Raw genomic sequence first — 21220 nt, 5'->3', positions numbered from 1 at the left:
AATATTACTAATGTGGATGCACAAATCTAAATACAGGTAGATAAACACCAATTGTTAAGTGTTTAATAATAATGTCAGTTCATGATAAGTTTTCATGGTTCAGTTTGTATGAAGTTGGAATACATTTCCCGGAAATCCTCACAAGCAGGAGGAGAATAAATAAGTCAAACACATTGAATGCCCAATTATGTTCACATGTACAGTATGTGCAGCAGACATCACGTTGGCTCATATCGTTGCCAGCTGGCTGCTTGGTCGATGTTGTAAGTCCACATGGCATGTTCTGTTCTGCACCATTTGGTTTCACTTTGCTGCATCACCTCCAGTTCAGGATCAGCGCTTCGAGAGGTGAGGCTCCATCTGGGTTAACCATTAGCACGGCTGGTGCCGTGTGTATGTGCATTACGTGTTGTTATGTTTGAACGTATGTGGGTGTATACCGATTGTGTGTGGTTAAAAAGAAAACAGATTTTTCCTTTGGGTGTCGGGATAATAGCAAAAAACAAAGAGGAAGGAACTGCTGGGGAAGATAAGTTGTGTTCTTGTGCTTTTCTGTAATTCCTTTGTGACGCAAGAACAGAAATACTAGTGAAGTGAATTAAAATGAGTGTTAAGAGACTGGAGAGGAGTCTCGTATTTGGTGAAGACAGAACCAAATCACAGTCAGATTTGGTGTTATTTAATTTTTAGAGTTGATCACTTTCCCACAAATGAATCTGACTGGTGGCAGACATTTTGCTGGTGTCAAAGGTCACCGTGAAATCACAACACATGATTTTTGCCATAACTCAAGAAAGCATATGGTCATTTTGAACACCAACAAATGTTTAATGGGATACAAGTATGACATTTTGGACCGACATGCATGTAAACCTTAGTTTGACTGGTTGGTGGAGGCATCCATCCACAAGGCGTTAGTTCTAATATAATGTGATCTCACAGAAATATGTGAAATCATAAAGACGTCTTACTAGCATCTCTTAGAGAGTCACTACAGATACATGTTAGGTTGAGGCAACACAACTACTTCAGGTACAGCTTTAGTAAAGAAAATATCATGGTTTGGTTCAAATAAGTGCATTTGTTATGTAACGTAACTTACATAGACTACTTAAATAAAAATAATTAAATATTGACTTTTGGTTTCACCCATGCAGGACATGAAAAATGGTCTCCTGGGTGAAAGTCCTGTGCTATACCCATTACTTACTAATGATAAGTTCAAGTAGAAAAATTAGGGACAAATTAAATAGATTTAGCATATGTCAGAATATGATCTACATGGAGTCATACAGTAAGCAGTGGTTTATCACACAGTTGAAACTCCTCACACATTTCATCCCCAAAAAAACTGAAATACAGAGCGTACAAGTTAGGAAAGCAGAGATTAGAAGAGAGAAGTGAGTGTCAAGCAGAGAGGTTGTCTATTAACGATTGACCAGTTTGAGAGTGTTGTTCACGATCGGCCACAATCCAGACAGAATTCCCCATTTAGATACAGCTGTTAGTCTTTTATCACATACTAGAGGGAGATAGTGTTTAATTTGTGACTGGTATTTCACACTCAAAAGTATAATGACGCCGAATGAAAAGAGCAATCACTGAGACAGGAACCCTGTCAAACTGTTTAAACTAAATTAAATCTAACTGATGTTTGAAGTATTATATTTGTGAAATTGCAGTGGATATAGATATGTGATTCAGGGGGTTCTGGTATTTCAAACAGTCAGGGATGTGGATTTATATACTGTTGCAATGTGGTTTACATTTAGTGAGCACATTCTAAATATTCTTCCTCTCTTGAGTCCTACAGTTATTGTTTTAAGACTGGTTTAAATGATGGGAACACGGCAAGAGGAATTCAAATAAATCCCTCCTCATCAAGCCTTTGGAGATGCACCGACTGCTTGAGTCAGAGCGAAGGAATGCCGATCTGAAAACGTACATCAATGCTGGACTTTGTTTAACGTTTCATATTCAGCAGGTGTGTTAGAGACGACAGAAGGTCTGCTGACTGGAGGTCTGTGTTTAATAAGTTTGACCTATAGCTGCACTGCTGATATGATTAGGAATGAGAACTCTACACTTTAAAGACTACGACACACAGACTGCATTATGATGAAGAGGGTTTAGTGCTGTTCTTAATTGAGTAGAAGCACTGATTAGAAATGATTCATGTAAGTGAATTAAACATAGTTTAATTCACTATAAAACATACTCAGGTAGAAATAATACTGAACTGCAGAACAGCCAACCAAGCACATCTCAAAGTGAAATTCCTTTTTTATTCTTCTTCCTGTTCCAGAAGAATTCGCCAAAATAATGTTGCCTTTCTTGGCATGAAACTTTGTCAGCAGACAAAACCAATTAAAAGTTTAATGTTCACCTTCACTGAGAGCACCCACATCTTGACCAGTCGATTAAACTCGCATTTAACGTAAAGCAACAAGGTTTATCAAATCTGACAGGGTCTGTCCAGCTGAACAGAAAGTATCATCCACCACAGTGCACAAGTTACAGGCACAGACAGACACTAACCTATATTAAATATATATTTGGAAGTTACTAAATTTAGAGCACAAAAAAAACGTCTTCTATTTTCATCCAGTGTCTTTGCTGTTTCAGCAATGTTGAGTTCCTGAAATTTAACTTTCTCTAAAATAAAAAAAATGCCATTGAAGAAACAATAAATTACAACATGTAAAAAAAAGAATGAAACTCTAAATCTAACTATTTAACTGTAAATTGAAAAGGGGAATTCAGCTTTAAAGCCCTTTGAGTAACGAACAACTTTACTTTGCTTCGGTCAGGAAGCTGCCGGTCCGCCTGGCGTTTAAAACCAGGAAGTAGGGCATTTTGATGGAAACCGTCCATTGAAAGTGATTTCCTAAAACGGCTGAACAGAGTGTATCACCAAGGAGCAAAGGAAAGAAGGATGGAGAGCCAGAGAGATGAGGGAAGCATGAGTGAGCGTGTGAATTAAACTGTGTGTGAGCGAGAGCCTGAATGAATGGGATCTGATAGTAAAGCTGGAAACACAATGAGGCGGTTGAAACACATGTTATCAGCGTGGAGCAGAGTGGACCAACACAACCCCCCAGAGCACAGGAGCCCTCCAGAGAGGCATTTTCAACACTTAAAATACTTTTCAAACGGAAACTTATTGTATTATGCCGTGTGCTATTGAGATTTTTGACTAAATATTTAAATGCATGGGGACATCAGCTAACACCAACTCACTTCTCCAAAAACATGAGAAGAACTACCTAAATTAGTGATTGCAAGCCAAATCTTGCTTGTTTTTGCATAAGTGTGGTTTATCCCTTGAAAATGAGAGACAAGATTATCACAGAGAGGCATAAATGGATCACAAAGGGACAATAAATAACTACAAAAGAGATGCAAGATGATACAAAGTTACACAAAACACTTTCACACAATTACCATAAAGTGACAGAAAGCAACTACAGAACGAGGCTAAACAGGCACCCTTGCTTTAATATAAGTTTGAACAAGTTTATTATAACAATAATAAGTCATTAACTTTGATGTAGTGACAATTCAAAGTGTCGGCCGAAGCCTGAGCTTATGTCTCCCGCCCTGCTTACATTATTTGACACAGTTCCCGGAAGATGTGGGCAGTGAAAATGAAAGAACAAACAACATGTAATGTTTGTATATTGTATAAATCCAAGAGTCTCCTTTTTATTTAATTAATCTTAATTTTGAATATACTTAATAAACTCACTTATACATTTTAAAAAATGTAAATGCATTTCATATCTTGACTACAGGTCCTATTTCATCCTGCTCTCCTAAAGATTACGTTCTCGTACAACAAAACAAGATTCTGTCTTTTCTCCCGGATGAAGTTATTTTTTGATGTGACACAATTACGTTTATTCGAAGTCTGCATAAAACCGCGTTGGGAATGGAGGTCGAGGTGGACGACTGGGTCAAACACGGGACTGCTATACTTGTGAAACCAAAAGTAACGTGCCTTACTTAACCCCAACCACAAGCTTTTATGAAACCGAACCAGTAGTTCTGTTGCCTAAACCTAAACGTGATTGAGAATGTAGTTTCAAAACGGCAAAAAGCACTTGCTGTTAAAACCCAATAATGTTGAGATTTCCCGGTTTGCAAGAACATACAGAGCCAATGGTTTATTCTGGCAACTGGGTTCCATATTTAGATATTTGTTTCAGCAAATAGTTGTTTTAGAATTTAAATCAAACATTTGTCATTTTTGGGGTTTTTCTTGGATTTATTTCCTTCCTCCTATGACTCCAGACCTCCGTTTGTCTCTTCTTGAGAGACGAGAGAATGGCGTGAGGAAGGTCGTCCCTCCCTCCTTGCTGTGCTGTGGCCACGCAGGCCGCAGCTTTAAAGACTAATCCGATTAAAGGATGAGGTGAAGAAGTCAGCCATTGGTCAATGAAGGAGGAAGATTAACTCTTTCATTGTTTGGGAGTGGGGAGGGGGAGGGGGTCCATTTCCACTTTTCTCTTTTCTATTTACTGTCTGTCACACCCTCTATTCCGCTTTTTCTCTTTAAATCTTTATCTCGCTTTCCTTCTTTGAAGTGACAGTAACAAGTTAAGAGGTAGAGGAATGTGAACTTTTGAGAAAAGTTTAAATGATGCTTACGGTTGTTTAAGGCATGGTGATCTTAAATAGGTACATGGGTTCAAGTCTTGTGTGTGTGTATGTATGTGTGTGTGTGTGTGTGTGTGTGTTTGTGTCTATGCTAAGATTAAATATACTGAGCATATTTCTTTTGCACCTCGAATGTTAAACTATATATGTTGTTTTCTTTACTCATACTGCTGCTATTGTTGTTGCTGTTGTTGTTGTTTACAGGTTACTTTGTGACTGTAAGCACAACACCTGTGGCCTCTCTTGTGACCAGTGTTGCCCCGGATACAACCAGTTACCGTGGAAACCCGCCACAACCGACACTGCCAGCGAGTGTGAACGTGAGTAGTAGTCCTGTTACTGTGTTCACACACACACCGACTCATGAATCTGTGAGAGAACACAAGCTTGGTCAAACACACACACACCAACACGCACCCACACACACACACACACGCACACACGCACACATGCACTCACTTCAACCAGTGATCCCTGCAGAGGAATGTATTTCCTTTCATGTTCAACAGAATGAGTTGGCCTTAATTTAATGAAGCTAAACAGACGCATGTCCTGCTGTTAACTTTCTTCATAATTCTCACACATGTAAACTCTGTTTGGAGAAAGTTCCTTCAGGATTTCTGGTTGAATATGAACATCAATTTAATGAACATGAATATAATCAACATATTTAAAATACGTCTTTCCTGCCATACGTGAGCTGGGAGATCCGTCTCCATTTAGAGATGCCAGTGAATTCAGTCATCATTTCATAGTTTGTCTTTAATTTACTCCGTTAACGTCTCAGAAATCCTTATCGAAAGATGGTTCATCCTGAAAGAAGGCCAACCATCTACGAGATGAATCATGACCATAACACATTTCATTAGGATTGTGGGTAGAGTAATCCACAATGACATCACAAATACAAGTTTTAGGGGGGACTTCATTTTGGCCTGTAAGATTTTAATTTACTGAACTTTAATTTCACTGAACTTTTCCTTTTATATATCTATTTCTATATTTCCAGATGTTGAAATAACACTCTGTTGACGTGTAGACTCACAGCTCACTATATTTGATCACATTTTAAGTCCCAAATATTGTTAATCTGCCAAAAGGTTCAATTGTGACATAAAACCTTTCTGTGACTGCGTCCTGCCGCATTCTTGATTTATCAAAGCTGTGGTTGTATTTACATGTGAGAGCCGTCTGTTATCAAAGCTGCAGTTATATTTAACAGGAACAGCACGAGTATCGCAAAGGCAAACGGGTCGCCAAAGGTCAACATGATAGCAAACCTCAGGGAGAGGGAGATGCAGGCGTATACTGCAGATAGAGTGACACCATAGGGGATCAGATTATGTTCATACGGCAGATGGAAGTATGCGTATCAGATATTAAACATATAATACAGATCTCTTTTTTCAACTAGCGCGAAGATCACAAAGCTGCATGAACTTTTATGAAGTGTACATTTGATTTTGGCTACATGAATATAATAAGGTTCCAGAAAATCTGTTTCATGTTTCAGTCTTTTTAAAAGAAGGATCAAAGTATTCATTTTTGATAGAATATATAATCTGTCTGAGAGCAGAGTGTTGAACTGTGTCTCTGATCATGACTTATTCTGGTCTGCTAGTTCAGTGCAGTGAGTCCCTTGACTGACTCACTGCACTGAATCGTCCTTAAAAAGATTGTTAAAAAAATGTCAGATGTGCCTCAGGTCTGAGAAAACCTCACTGCTATCAGAGCTGGAGGATAAGCGGTGCTGGTTTATTCATCCGGCACCTCTTAGGCGCTGAGGGTCAGATAAGAACAAGAAGCTCTCTATCAGGGGTTCACCGACTCTGTATGAAGAGCAAACGTTGGTCAGGATTGTATGCGTGTGTCTCCAAAGCATGCGGTTCTCTTTCTTTATCGTAGATTAAGTTAAAGAATGTATGTAATCTTCTGACTGTTTACATGTATGAGGTCAAGTTTGTCCGTTAGACTTCCACTTCCTCTTCCCTCATATGATGAAAGGTGTCACGGTGCTATTAGAGTGGACCCAAAAGCACAACTCAGACAGGAGTAACAAAGATGACTGTCTTTGGTTGAAAACAGGCTGGGTCAAAACCGGGAGATCAGTCCAAGAAGCAAACAACTCCAAAAAGGGTCGGGTCAGGGCAGAGAATCAGAGGTCATGCAGGTCAGGAATATACTCTAATAACGCTGGAGAACTTGGCACAAAAACACAAGACATTCTGGCAGAGGACAAGTGCAAGTGAGGGAACCTAAGTAGAGAGGGACTAATGAGGGAATGGGCAACAGGTGAGATGGGCATGAAGAGCAGGTGAAGGTAATGAGGGACTAACGAGGGAGTGATCAGAGGCAGGTGAAGGGAGTTGGACTGATGAGATGGGAAGCAGGATCTGGAATGACATGATAGTTAGAGACAGGATGAAAACAACTAATAATAAAAGGAAGATGTGGAGCTAAACTGTTACAGAAAGGACTCAGTTCCACAAGCACAAACAAGTCCCACAAGTCCTGCTCATGGGGACCTCAATACTTTATGAAGTCACTCGCAAGCCCAATAAATAGTCGACTCCCTAAAAGAGATTTCACTGACTGTAATCAGACATGAAATAACCTTTTTTGATTCAGAAAATATCCCCAACCTTCCTTTTACTACTTCAAACTACAAAGAGCCTGATAATTGTCTTTTATCAAATGTCAGGAAATAATTAAGCTTGTGTGGCTTTAATTAAGAATAAGAATATACACTTTTATTAATCCCCAAGGGGAAATTAGTTCTCTGCATTTAACCCATCCTTAGTTATCAACTAATGGGGAGAGCGGGGATCGAACCCACAACCCTGCGGTTGCAGGACGGCCCTCTTACCCCACTGAGCTTCTCTCATTTATCTCCTTTTTTTATTTGTTTTCACAACTTAAATATGATCCTCAGCAGAGTAGTAATCTCCCATCCAGCTCAATGAACACCTGCCTGAGGAAACAGGTTTCAAAACAACTACTACACTTGAAGTGACTTCACAGAGCAGCCTGAGATTCATGTCTGAGGTTGTTTCAGATAAACCTGTCACTGAAGAAGTAATGAATCATTTATTTGATCTTCTGAACATCTGAGAAATTATATCAGGGATTTCTGTCCATGCATTAAATATATATCTACCACCTTACTTATTAGTAATTACACGTTAACCAACTATGAGGTCCAAGTTAATGATGTCACAGATAATTAATAATAATTTCCACAATAGTTTATCATTTATCATCTTTAAATACATTAAAAACTCTAAAAACCTTGCAAAGTTCAACATGTATGTACTATATGCAAATAGATTAATTTACAGTTTTAATAAAAACTAAATACAAAAATTAAAATGCTCAGATGCGATTACCAACTTTTACACTAACTAATTTATAATAACTAACTTTTAATTTTAAATTGTAATCATTATTAGTTTATTAATGTTCTGTATGTTGTTAAAATACACTGCAGGTATGAAGATTACTGTCACTGTCCATTAGCTGCTTTACGGCTGTATTTGATGTGTTTTGTGTTCCAGCGTGTAACTGTCACCGCCACTCGTTTGACTGTTACTACGACCCTGAGGTCAATCAGAAGAGAGGCAGCATTGACATCAACGGGCACAACAGAGGAGGAGGAGTCTGCCTCAACTGTCAGGTAATGGTCTTCTACTGGTCCCAGTAAGTGGCTGTTATCGCTGCCTTGTCGGTTCCATCTTTAAAGCTCGTCAAATTGAATCAATTATATTATTTTTAGTTGCAGTTCATTATTAAATCCTGTTATATTGCCTGGAGGTTCAATAAAATTACTCCCCTTACACACCGCTGTAATCTGTACCGACAACGGCCCTAATGTGCCGTTTTACTAAAGTGATGATGCAAAGTCAAGAAATACTAGAAAATGTACTCAATATACAGTATAAACATTGTACCTGTCATCTGTCTCATCTCTATCGTTATACGATGAACACTTACAGTAATTGTGTGTGCATTATTGAGTTCCTGATAACAGTAACTGTAATGGAAACTCGTCCTTTTCAGCATCACACGACTGGAGCCAACTGTGAGCACTGCATCCCCACCTACTACAGATCACCTGACCACGCCATTGAGTCCCCATTGGCCTGCTCACGTGAGTGACAGCTTTCTGCCATGATCTAATGGACAAAATACATTCAAATGCAAATATGATATATCCATCATTTATATCATATCTGTCTTATTGCCATCTGTTTGCCCCTCTTCCTCTCTATTCCTCTCTGCAGGCTGTGACTGTCAGTCAGAGTTCACAGATGGTACCTGTGAGGATCTGACCGGTCGCTGTTTCTGCAAACCAAACTACACCGGAGAGAACTGTGACTCCTGCGCCAACGGTTTCATTAACTTCCCAGACTGTTACCGTGAGTCCCAGACAAGAACTCTCTGAACTTTGGGGTTTGATTATCAAAGGGACTGTACAACACATCTTCTCTTTGCCTCCTCTCTGGAGCAACACTGTGATGTGGAGCTGAGGAGCTGCGGTGTCAACGACTGCATACAATCTGCAGCTCTGGTGTCCATTCACCAGCCGCTGCTACTCCTTGCTTCTCATCTTGTATCAGGGTGCAGTTAATTAAGAGCACAATGTCTTTGGTCCCCTGGTGGCGAGTAGGGATGCAGGACTTTGAACCAAAGTCTCCACTGCTGACTGGTGTCATGCAGAGGTGTGATGTCATCATCTACCCTGTCCCACCAGACCCTTTCTTCCTTTTCAGTGTCTCTTTAGTCTCCAGTTGAATCATTGGCTGACTCGTGGGTGTGGCACATTTCTGTTCAGTGGATACAGTTCGCTGTCAGCTTTTGGATCTGGGCACCGCTAATGTTGTGTCTCTGATCCGGGCCTGGTGCCGTGGATCACTGTTGCCTTGTGGCTGTGGCTGTGTGTTGGATGCTTGTTATGGCGGGGTTAGACATTATGGGAGCACTGAAGCGGTCCTGACTGAGACTGCTAACCCTGTGGTCGAAAAGGACAAACATTAGCCCAATGTCCAGCCTGACTATAATTTAAAAGTTATTAATATTCAGTCTTCACCCACCGTCTTCCCTACGGTGGCGCCCAATGGGCTGCTGACCCGCCTGTTGCGGGACATAATGTGTGAGGAACTGCCTTGCTGTGGCTGATGATAGATCGGTGCGTATGGATGTAGCGGAGGGGCTGGATACGGATTATAAGGGACGTATGGTCCAGGTGTTTGTGCTGCTGTCTGCTGCACCGAGGTGCCTTGTGGCTGAAAAACTGTAGTTATGCTTGAATGGGGTCAAATCTTTAAGAGAGATTGAGGAAAAATGATAATAAAAATATAAAATAAATAACTATAAAAATAAAATTTAAAAAATCAATTAAAAAATTAATAACCCACAACCCTGAGATTAAGAGTCTCATGCTCTACCGACTGAGCTAGCCAGGCAAAAAAACAATTAATGAATCAATTGATCAATAAATTTAAACAACAATTTAAAATAATGCATTTATCTAAAACATTTTTAAAAATCTAATAAAAAATGGTCGTACACTTCCTTAGTTTGGCTAATGTAGTAGTATGTGTGTGTACTTAACCACAAGAAGAGAGGAGAACTCTGTCAGAGCTCAAGTTCAGGTGGAGGCGGAAAGTGGACTGTGCTCCGTCCTGTGAAGGCGGCGCGCTTTGCGGGGGCGCGCAGAGAGTGCAGCTGAGCACAGCGAGGCTATCATCCTAAGTGGGTAGGGGAGGGGCCGCTCCTGTTATTTTATTTTATTTTTCAGCTTTTTTCCTGGGGATTTTTCAACTTTAGGTCTAAGCAGTTTATTCAAATCGTCCGCAGATCGAACCTCAGTTATATCAACCTCAGTGTCAGGACTCGTAATTGTATCGTCTTGTTTTATCACAGATATGTCTTCATCAATTACAAATTTGTTAAAATCTTCCTCTGTTTCAAATTCTATAACATCCGACTGAATCATTTTAAACCATGTTCATCTTATATATTACGACTCAAAACTAGTATTTACAGAAACTTGTTCAAAAAACACAAAAGCAATTTACACGCTTATAAAAACATGAAACTCCCAGAGTGGCATCCAGACACCTGTCCGGTCTTTGAACCCGGCACAGTATCCAACCTCACAGAGGCAATTTACACATTCATCATTTTGATCTGCTACGACCGGCAACGTCCAGAGCACCTCCGCAGAAACCTGTCCGATCTCTTCCAGATACGGCACAGTATTACAGAGACTCAGACGCGATTTACACACTCGTTTTTCTCTTTTTACGACACGCAACTTCCAGAGTTAATCAGAACTCAGAAGCAATTTACACGCTCGTTTTTCTCTTTTTACGACACGCAACTTCCAGAGTTAATCAGAACTCAGAAGCAATTTACATGCTCGTTTTCCAATTGTTTTTACGACACGCAACTTCCAGAGTTAATCAGAACTCAGAAGCAATTTACACGCTCGTTTTACGATTTTTTACGACACGCAACTTCCAGAGTTAATCAGAACTCAGAAGCAATTTACACGCTCGTTTTCCGATTGTTTTTACGACACGCAACTTCCAGAGTTAATCAGAACTCAGAAGCAATTTACACGCTCGTTTTACGGTTTTTTACGACACGCAACTTCCAGAGTTAATCAGAACTCAGAAGCAATTTACACGCTCGTTTTACTCTTTTTTTACAACACGCAACTTCCAGAGTTAATCAGAACTCAAGCAATTTACCGCAACTTCCAGAGTTTAATCAGAACTCAGAAGCAATTTACACGCTCGTTTTTCTCTTTTTACGACACGCAACTTCCAGAGTTAATCAGAACTCAGAAGCAATTTACACGCTCGTTTTACGATTTCTTTACGACACGCAACTTCCAGAGTTAATCAGAACTCAGAAGCAATTTACACGCTCGTTTTCCGATTGTTTTTACGACACGCAACTTCCAGAGTTAATCAGAACTCAGAAGCAATTTACACGCTCGTTTTACGATTTTTTAACTTCCAGAGTTAATCAGAACTCAGAAGCAATTTACACGCTCGTTTTACTCTTTTTTTACGACACGCAACTTCCAGAGTTAATCAGAACTCAGAAGCAATTTACCGCAACTTCCAGAGTTTAATCAGAACTCAGAAGCAATTTACACGCTCGTTTTCCGATTGTTTTTACGACACGCAACTTCCAGAGTTAATCAGAACTCAGAAGCAATTTACACGCTCGTTTTTCTCTTTTTACGACACGCAACTTCCAGAGTTAATCAGAACTCAGAAGCAATTTACACGCTCGTTTTACGATTTCTTTACGACACGCAACTTCCAGAGTTAATCAGAACTCAGAAGCAATTTACACGCTCGTTTTCCGATTGTTTTTACGACACGCAACTTCCAGAGTTAATCAGAACTCAGAAGCAATTTACACGCTCGTTTTACGATTTTTTTACGACACGCAACTTCCAGAGTTAATCAGAACTCAGAAGCAATTTACACGCTCGTTTTACTCTTTTTTTACGACACGCAACTTCCAGAGTTAATCAGAACTCAGAAGCAATTTACACGCTCGTTTTACGACACGCAACTTCCAGAGTTTAATCAGAACTCAGAAGCAATTTACACGCTCGTTTTCCGATTGTTTTTACGACACGCAACTTCCAGAGTTAATCAGAACTCAGAAGCAATTTACACGCTCGTTTTACGATTTCTTTACGACACGCAACTTCCAGAGTTAATCAGAACTCAGAAGCAATTTACACGCTTTTTACTCTTTTTACGACACGCAACTTCCAGAGTTAATCAGAACTCAGAAACAATTTACACGCTCGTTTTACTCGTTTTACGACACGCAACTTCCAGAGTTTAATACAAACTCAGAAGCAATTTACACGCTCGTTTTACCTTATCACACAGTCATCAACAATGCCCTCGAACAGTTTTCCAACACACTTTTACCACTGTAGATCTAAATTTTTAGTTTTAACACACTACAATGACTATGACATTTTACTCACGCATCCTCTGGTCAAATTTGTTTTTTTACTATAACTACAATATGCAGAATTCAATTAAATAGGTTTCTGCTTACCTTTTTTATTTGTTCAGGCCTGAGACCAGTTGAGGATGGGTGTGTAATCTGCCGATGGACTTCTCTCAGGTTCCTTGGATCTCCAGGTCCCAGACCCTAGGCGCGGGTCGGGGGACTCGCACCTCTTCGTCCAAAAATGGTCACCTTTTCACCGTTATATCACGTCAGGGTCACCAATTTGTCGAAGGTTGGGAAAAGATGACCAGGACGGCAAAGTAAAATTCAAAACAAAGTGGATTTAATTAAGTGTGGTAGAACAAAAGTCTCAAAGACACAAAACATTTAACGTGCAGCACGGGCCTGGATGAAGTCAGCTCAAAGCATCGTTCAGTAACAGACTGCAGTTCTCCAGGAGAACATGACTCTATATATCTTTAAGAGCAAGCGTGATTAGACAATATACAGGACTGTCTCAGAAAATTAGAATATTGTGATAAAGTTCTTTATTTTCTGTAATGCAATTAAAAAAACAAAAATGTCATGCATTCTGGATTCATTACAAATCAACTGAAATATTGCAAGCCTTTTATTCTTTTAATATTGCTGATTATGGCTTACAGCTTAAGAAAACTCTAAAATCCTATCTCATAAAATTTTAATATTTCCTCAGACCAAGTAAAAAAAAAGATTTATAACAGCTGAGTGTTTGTCAAGGCTCAGGAAACCCTTGCAGGTGTTTCGAGTTAATTAGACAATTCAAGTGATTTGTTTAATACCCTACTAGTATACTTTTTCATGATATTCTAATATTTAGAGATAGGATATTTGAGTTTTCTTAAGCTGTAAGCCATAATCAGCAATAAATCAGAATAAAAGGCTTGCAATATTTCAGTTGATTTGTAATGAATCCAGAATGCATGACATTTTTGTTTTTTTAATTGCATTACAGAAAATAAAGAACTTCATCACAATATTCTAATTTTCTGAGACAGTCCTGTAGATGGAGACGTCACTCGGTTTAATCTTTGTCCGTCTCATCGTTGGAGCTCAGGGTGGTCCCACCCTCTGGGCTCACGACAGCAGCAGTGATTGGTTAAAACAGATGGAGGTGTTCCTGGTTTAGACTTTGAACACCTTCTGATGGAGCTCAGGGTGGTCCCACCCTCTTGGCTCACGATCTTCTCGTCATCATCATAATCAGTGTGTGTGTATGTTGTTCTCCATCTAAAGCAGGAGCTGTGCAGTGTCTTTAATATAATAGAAACTAAAAAGGCATTAAAACTATCTGTTGCTTACATAAACAAGTTCTTTGACGGTGACAGGTACGGCTCTTATTTAAATCTCAATTCTACGACTGAGCGGTCAGGATGAGGTCAGAGCCAAGGGTTGCACAGAGTTCCTGATTATCTTCCCTGTGTGGATGTCATCTTCTGGCCGAGGTCAAGAAGTGTTTGTCCCTACAGTATCTGTGCTTCTTATCCAGCAGTGTCAGTATGTTCCAAAACATGTGGGTGAGCATGCGTATGAGCTGTTCTCTCTGGTCAGAGCCCTAATGTCATAGGAGGACACACGGTTTGGTGCTTCGGGGCCTTAATGCAAAGCGAGGGACATGGGGTACTATGTATGCATTTTTATATTCTTAACACAAGCCTAAACTCCTCTGGTTTCTAATCTCCCTCTCTCAGCCATCCCCATCTATCCATCCAGCAACAACAACGGCGAGGCTAAACCTGCAGGAGAGATCATCAGTAAGTTTAAATGTACTATTGGATTGGATTGGATTCAATTTATTGTCATTGCTAGAGTACAGGTACAGAGGCACCATGTGTGTTGTCCAGTTTGTTCAACCTTAGGGAAAATAATGTTTAACATAAAATGTAATTATATTCTCATCATTTCATATTTTGTTCATAGTCCCTAACAAATGAAAAAAAATACTTGAACTAAAGAATAATAAATGACGACGACTATAAAGTCATATGAATCTTAAAACCAACATTTTTAAAAATGAATCTTGAAAATAAAAAAATAAAAAGAATACACATTTTGGGAAATAAAATAACAATAATTAAAAAATAAAATATAATTCATGTCTCGAGACAGCATATCTCGAGCATATGTCCTATTTGAGTACAAATATTTTTTACTCTCTTATCGAAACCTTTACAAGGTATTTAAGAACAATTGTTACCAGTAAATAAAGCGTTTGAAGAGCACTTTATCCACGCTCGCATACTGTTTCTGTTTGACCCATGTTCTTCTTCATCGGTTCAGCTGTTGAGAAATCAGATGTTTGGGGGAGTTTTGGGAAAATCAGTGTGGCGTGAATGAAATGTCATTGGAATGTGATAAACTGGAAAAACCAAAACACGGTTCACTCCAACCTCGTAGATAAATGTTAGTTTATCACCTGCTGTGGCTCTGCTCATATCAGCCAGCGTGTTTATATTTTGGGAGTTTTGTTTGAGAGTTTCTCATCATATCATAATATCTTTGATGACATCTCTCCCAATCAACTGTTCTCCCTCGTTAAATAACTTTGCCAAGAAACATTGCTGTCAAAAAAACCAGTTTATGTCCTCTCTCTGCAGACTGTGAGTGCAGTGCAGCCGGTACTGTGGATAATTCCTGCAGACCGGATCCCCGAACCCGGACCTGCGTCTGTAAACCAGGTTTCACTGGTGACCACTGCGACACCTGTGCTCCAGGTTTCTATGGACTCAACTGTCAAGGTGAGAGATGCTTACATGGAGAGACAACTATAGTGGTACTGCCACCATCTATTATTTCGTATTATTGATTCATCTGTCCAATATTCTCTTGATTAATATATGTATCCTTTGGTCTATGAAACATAAGAAAACACTGCAAATTATCCTGGGCCGTGGTTCCACTTGTCTTTTGTGATCGGACAACCCAGATCTGATCTCAGCTGTGTCCATATACATGTGTCGACACAGAATTGTGAGCTAATAAAGGATGACCCTTCAGATGACGATCCCTACTCTTCTCAATGCCATCAAATAAAATGCCTAAGCTTTTAATTAGTCTGAGGTTTTTTATTGCAAAACGTTGACACTTCAGTTTAATTGGTTGGGTCCCATTTGTTCTGCCACAGGCATTCACACACAAACAGAGGTAGGAATTCCAAAAGCTTTATTTATAGGCTTGTTTATTTATTCTGTGTTAGTTTACCACCCAGGAGCAGCCTCAAACACACACACACACACACACACTGCTGAATAAACAGCTTGCTTCTAAACTGTGTTAATCCGAGTAAATAGCTTCACAGCTTTCCTTCAGTCAGTTAAGATGGTAAAAAAATAAGACGTTTTATTTATCCGTCTGTGTTACTGCTGTTTAACCCTCCTGTTACCTTCGGGTCAATTTGACCCCATTCAATGTTTAACCCTCCTGTTACCTTTATATTTACTGACATATTTCAATTAAAACCTCTAGAAAATTATTAGAATTAATATTGTTTTCCAAGTTTAAGTGTGAGGTACTTTATGTTTGTTTGTTGACAACCTAAATAGCCCTTTAAATATCTAAAAAAGTTGATATTTCTTATATGTTTGACACAGTGAAAAAGAACACCGACATTAAACATTGAATGGGGTCAAATTGACCCTAAAGGTAACAGGAGGGTTAATTGATCTAACTGTGTTGTGTGTGTCTGCAGCCTGTCAGTGTGCAGGTCCCGGCTGTCTGGACGGGTCATGTGACTTGTTGACCGGTCACAGCGTGTGCCGGAGTGGTTTCAAAGGTTACCAGTGTGACCAGTGTACACCGGGCTACTTCAACTACCCACTCTGCCAATGTGAGTCATCTGTGGTTACGACAACTTGGGGTCAATATTTGATATTATATATCAAGTTTGTTTAAAAAGGGGAATAGATGTAGATTCTGCATCTATGTTGAATTCTAATGTTTGTTTATTCAAGACACAATGAGTAGGATTTGTTGGTTGCGCCATGTAAACACAACATTCAAAGTCGGCACATCTTTCCCATTTTTGAGTTGTTATGGTGCTCACCAGTTACACCAGATTCACTCTCACTTTGGAATGAGCTTTGCAGGGTTGGAAATGAGCTCCAACAATCAGAAAAATGCTGGTAAATTATGGCTGCCAGAGTTGCTTCAATCACCAGCCCAAAAAAAACAAAGGTAATTGATGGAGTGGCTGGTAACATTTTGAATCCACCAGTCACTGTGGTCGGTGGACAAAACATTTCCCGAGCTCTGTTTGCGAGGCTATATTTGGTTTTTTTCTGCACTGGCACTTGGTTGCTACGAGGTTGACACCCAGAAATGTCCCCAACGGGCACCACCAACCGTCTAGAGGGTCATAGGTGATGATTGAGAGGTATTATTTGTGAATCTCTTGGAAAATCCTACTCATTGTGCCTTTATAGTCCAAACTTTATGTTTGTCATACAACTAAATCCTGGCTCCATCCAAATCACAAAGCCTTTCCCCCGTCTCTCTCCCCAGTGTGTGGCTGCAGCACAGTCGGCTCCTTGCCTGAAGGTTGCGATGCGTCTGGTCGTTGTTTGTGTAAACCAGAGTTTCAGGGTCCTCGATGTGAACAATGCAGATCTGGATTCCACTCCTACCCCAACTGCAAAGGTATGCACTCACACGCACATGCACACACACACAAACACACACACACACACACACACACGCACAGACACACATAGAAATGTGAAAAGAAAGTGATTAAAGGCACCTGTTGCTGCTAGTTACCGTACTGGAAAGAGAGAACATGATATCCTGCTGTAACACACTTATGGACTCCATGGAAACACTTAACTTTACGCACCTTCTTATGAAGTGTTATATTGCCTTGTAAATTAGGTTACATTTCACCTTTTCAGTGTAAAATAATAAATGGGCAACAGCTACAACAATACAGTAAGAGGGAAAGGATAATACTCTCAAATATTGGACAGAGTTGCTAGTTTGAATCCCTGGACTGGGGGGGGCAATGCCTTTTTCTCGAAACTACCTGTAGACAATTCCATTATTTTATTCAAAGCCTTATTTTATTGTCTAACATTTTAAGTTAGACTCAACATATATCCCAAGCACATTTTCTCAGATATACTCACCCTCAAGTATCCAGGTCTCAATGAGGATATAGACTCGTATTTTTAAATTTTCTTTGTCGTCTTTTCTTAGTTTTTCTTTCAGTTTTTAAAAAATAAAGGCTTTTTAATATTTCCCTTCTTGTTTGTCTGATGTTTTGTCGTGGAATTGCCTTCCTGTTTATTATGTCTCACCTCTTGTTTTCCCAGAGTGCACCTGTGATCCTCGCACCGCATTGGACTCCAGCTGCACTGCGTCAGGTCACTGCCACTGCCAGCCCAACTACAGCGGAGACTCGTGTGACCAGTGCACTCCTGGTTACCATGCTTACCCAAGCTGCACACGTAAGTCATCAAGCTTTATACGGACGCCTTACATTCATGACTGGTTTCTTTAAGGTGAACAAAGTAATTAACTTTGTCTGGGAATTGACTTCGTTTTGATGTGGGAAAATGATCCGGCTAAATATATCAATATCAATCGATTGATGGGACAGATAAATAACTGGAGTTGATTGTGTGTTTGTTCCAGCCTGCCAGTGTTCTGCAGAGGGCTCCCGCTACACCAGCTGTGACCAGGTGACAGGGCAGTGTGTTTGCCTGCCCGACGTGGTCGGGCTGAGGTGTGACAGCTGTGCACACGGCGCCTACGGCTTCCCCAACTGCCGGGGTAAGAACAACACGCACACATGCAGGTTAAACACAGGCAAACTCTCTTGACCGCTTAACATAGTGGAGGTGAGGTGTGACGGCTGCAGTTACTGTGACCTACAGCTAATCACACACACACACACACACACGCAAACACACACACTTATGTAGGAAGGAACATGAGTGAGATCACACGCATGTTTGCAGGGCAGAGCTGCTTTGTTGGAAGCACAAGCAGTGGGGCAGAATGAGGAAAAGCTCCTGTGGATTCTGACTTGTGAGTGTTCACACATTGGACAGGTGGTTCCCTCCACTGCTAGCTTTAGCTTTGTGCTGACACCGGTTCCCAGAGGTGTGGAGTCGAGGAAACTCAAGTCAGACACAAGACAAAAATGTGATGACTTTAGACACTTGGCTTGGACTTCAGCAACGACTCATTAGGACTGGAGCTTTTGACCAAGGGAACGGGCTGTTTGGCGTTCTACATTACTCTGGCAGGAGGAGGATTTTTCAGTTTCAGGCTTCGACTTGTTAATTTCCTCTTTTCACTGAGCTTCAGTCTTGGGTTTTTAAAATATTGTACACAACAACTGCCTTCTTGTGTATTATATTATTATGTAAAGCAGTACAAGGTGTTGTAACCTGACTGAACAACCTATTTCCATATTGATCATAATTGGGGTATAGATGCTTACACAGCTACTTCTTGGTGTCACCTATATGCAAAGGAAATGAAAGAAGTAACAGGAACTTTATAGTATTGATGAATGATGGACGGTACCAACAACCAGCATATCTGATAATATGACTTCATTTTCTTGCCGTAAACTTCCAATGGCTGCATTTTGACACGACCGGTTTTATCAATATTATTTTGTCTTTCTTTTTCGTCGTCCTTTGTAGCTGGTACCTGCCACCCTGCCGGCTCTGTTCAGTATGTGTCGCAGACACTAGTGGTGAGTTTTCAAGGTTTCATTTAATTTATTTCATTTATAAGGTTTTATTTCATTGGTTTTTTTAAGTTAACACAAAATAGTTCCAGTTTAAAGAGCTGATTAAATTATGAAAGACCATTTTAATGAGCCAAAAGAAAAGAGGTCTGGTTTTACAGGGGGGACCCCCCTTGCTCATTATAATGAGAACATTTTCCAAATTATATAACTGTAAAAAAATGACTTAGTATCGCAAAATAATGAGAACATTTCTCAAGATGTCTTATCTTGCTCATTATTTTGAGAGTTTCACATTTGTACGATCAGCATCTCTTTTATTATTGTAAGGCTAAGTTTTGATGTTGTTATTTTCTTTTACTGGCAGAAATGTTGATATTATATTAGTTTATTTACCTGTCAATCACCTTCTCAGGGCCAATGTGAGTGCCGTCGTCATGTGGAGGGCCCGGCTTGTGACAAATGTAAAGCTCTGTACTGGAACCTCTCCCCTGAAACTCCTGAAGGATGCACCAGTAAGAGATGCTACAAACACACTCACCTCACATATGTTGGACTGGTTTGAATGGAGTAAATGGAGCTCCTCAATGAACTGAAGTCTGAGTGTCTTCTCTCTCCTGCAGACTGTGAGTGTAACGTTGCAGGTACCATCAGTGGGGTGGCAGAGTGTGCACAGGTGAGCACATCTACCTGCAGTTCTTTTGGCCTGTATATAGATCATAGAGATGATGCATTACCACATGAATATATGCGTTTGAAGACAGAAATTGTAAGATTAAATACATTGTGGTTGTTGTAACATTGGTTATTATTGGTTTGCATTTTTCTCGAAGTGAAAAACAAACCAAGAGTTTATTGATGTGATGGCGTGTTACACATGTTTGTATTGAGAATGTTTCAATTTTGATAATTTTGTCTCCATTGTTAAGTTTATCCCTTTAAAAATGTTGCTGCAATATCCTCAACAAAATATATGCCATATGCATTAACATAGACAAAATGGTCGTAAAATACAAAATTAGGAATCTGAAAAGATGTTCCGAGTATCGAGGGTTAAACAGACGACAACATTATCAACAGAAGCCCTGTAAGATTCATATCCAAGCTTCCTGTCATCATTCTAAGTAATCCACTTCTTGTGTGAAAGGAAACTGGCCAGTGCCACTGTAAGCCCAACGCTTGCAGTGGAACCTGCTCCACCTGTAAAGATGGCTTCTACAACCTGCAGGAGCACAACTACTTTGGCTGCCAGGGTGAGTGCTCATCGGCTGGGTTGCATAACACCTTTTAAATGTTGTGTCCCCCTTCAGACCGAAGCTTTGAGTGCTGTGATGCAGCCGTCTTGTATTTACATGTTTGTGTGTCGTGTATCTAGGTTGCCAGTGTGACATTGGAGGCTCAGCCGGTCAGTCTTGTGGAGAGAGGAACGGCCGCTGTCGCTGCAGACCCAATGTGGAGGGACTAAAGTGTAATCTGTGAGTTAGACCACAGACCTGAGAGGGATTTAACATGATGTCCTTGTCCCTTTAAACATCAATTTATTTGTATTGATTTAATTGTGATGAGATTTCTTTAATTGCAGTTGATAATGAAACTTGTATTTTCAGGCCAGATGGATTGGTAGTAAATCTTAAAATGAAGACTACATTTCGTATATTTCAAATTTTTACCCCAAAAAATATTCTTCAATCCTTGATATGTTTGGGTTGAACAGACAATAATTATGCCGAAAGGAAGTTGTTACTTTATCACCCTTCGATTAATAGTCTTTGGTTGTTAATGATGCCGAAAGTAATTACAATACAATACAAATAAAATAGGAATTTAAAG

The 21220-nt window shown here is 39.9% G+C and overlaps 1 protein-coding gene across 2 annotated transcripts in view; it reads left to right on the top strand.

Moving 5' to 3' along the window:
• lama5 (laminin, alpha 5) overlaps positions 1–21220 on the top strand; it is a 96260-nt gene that overhangs the window by 39466 nt on the left and 35574 nt on the right. For both annotated transcript variants that reach the window (XM_056421989.1, XM_056421988.1), the window contains exons 7-21: positions 4864–4979; positions 8214–8332; positions 8716–8806; positions 8940–9074; positions 14385–14447; positions 15291–15431; positions 16382–16519; positions 17194–17328; positions 18000–18134; positions 18322–18459; positions 19344–19396; positions 19806–19905; positions 20014–20066; positions 20538–20643; positions 20766–20865. In XM_056421989.1, coding sequence (XP_056277964.1) covers positions 4864–4979; positions 8214–8332; positions 8716–8806; positions 8940–9074; positions 14385–14447; positions 15291–15431; positions 16382–16519; positions 17194–17328; positions 18000–18134; positions 18322–18459; positions 19344–19396; positions 19806–19905; positions 20014–20066; positions 20538–20643; positions 20766–20865 — 1623 coding nt within the window. The remainder of the gene's footprint in view (positions 1–4863; positions 4980–8213; positions 8333–8715; positions 8807–8939; positions 9075–14384; positions 14448–15290; positions 15432–16381; positions 16520–17193; positions 17329–17999; positions 18135–18321; positions 18460–19343; positions 19397–19805; positions 19906–20013; positions 20067–20537; positions 20644–20765; positions 20866–21220) is intronic.

The sequence above is a fragment of the Pseudoliparis swirei genome, chromosome 9 (genome assembly GCF_029220125.1).
Source record: "Pseudoliparis swirei isolate HS2019 ecotype Mariana Trench chromosome 9, NWPU_hadal_v1, whole genome shotgun sequence".
Classification (NCBI taxonomy): Eukaryota; Metazoa; Chordata; class Actinopteri; order Perciformes; family Liparidae; genus Pseudoliparis; species Pseudoliparis swirei.
The sequence above is the reverse complement of the archived record's forward strand: the minus strand, read 5'-3'. Positions and strand labels throughout refer to the sequence as shown.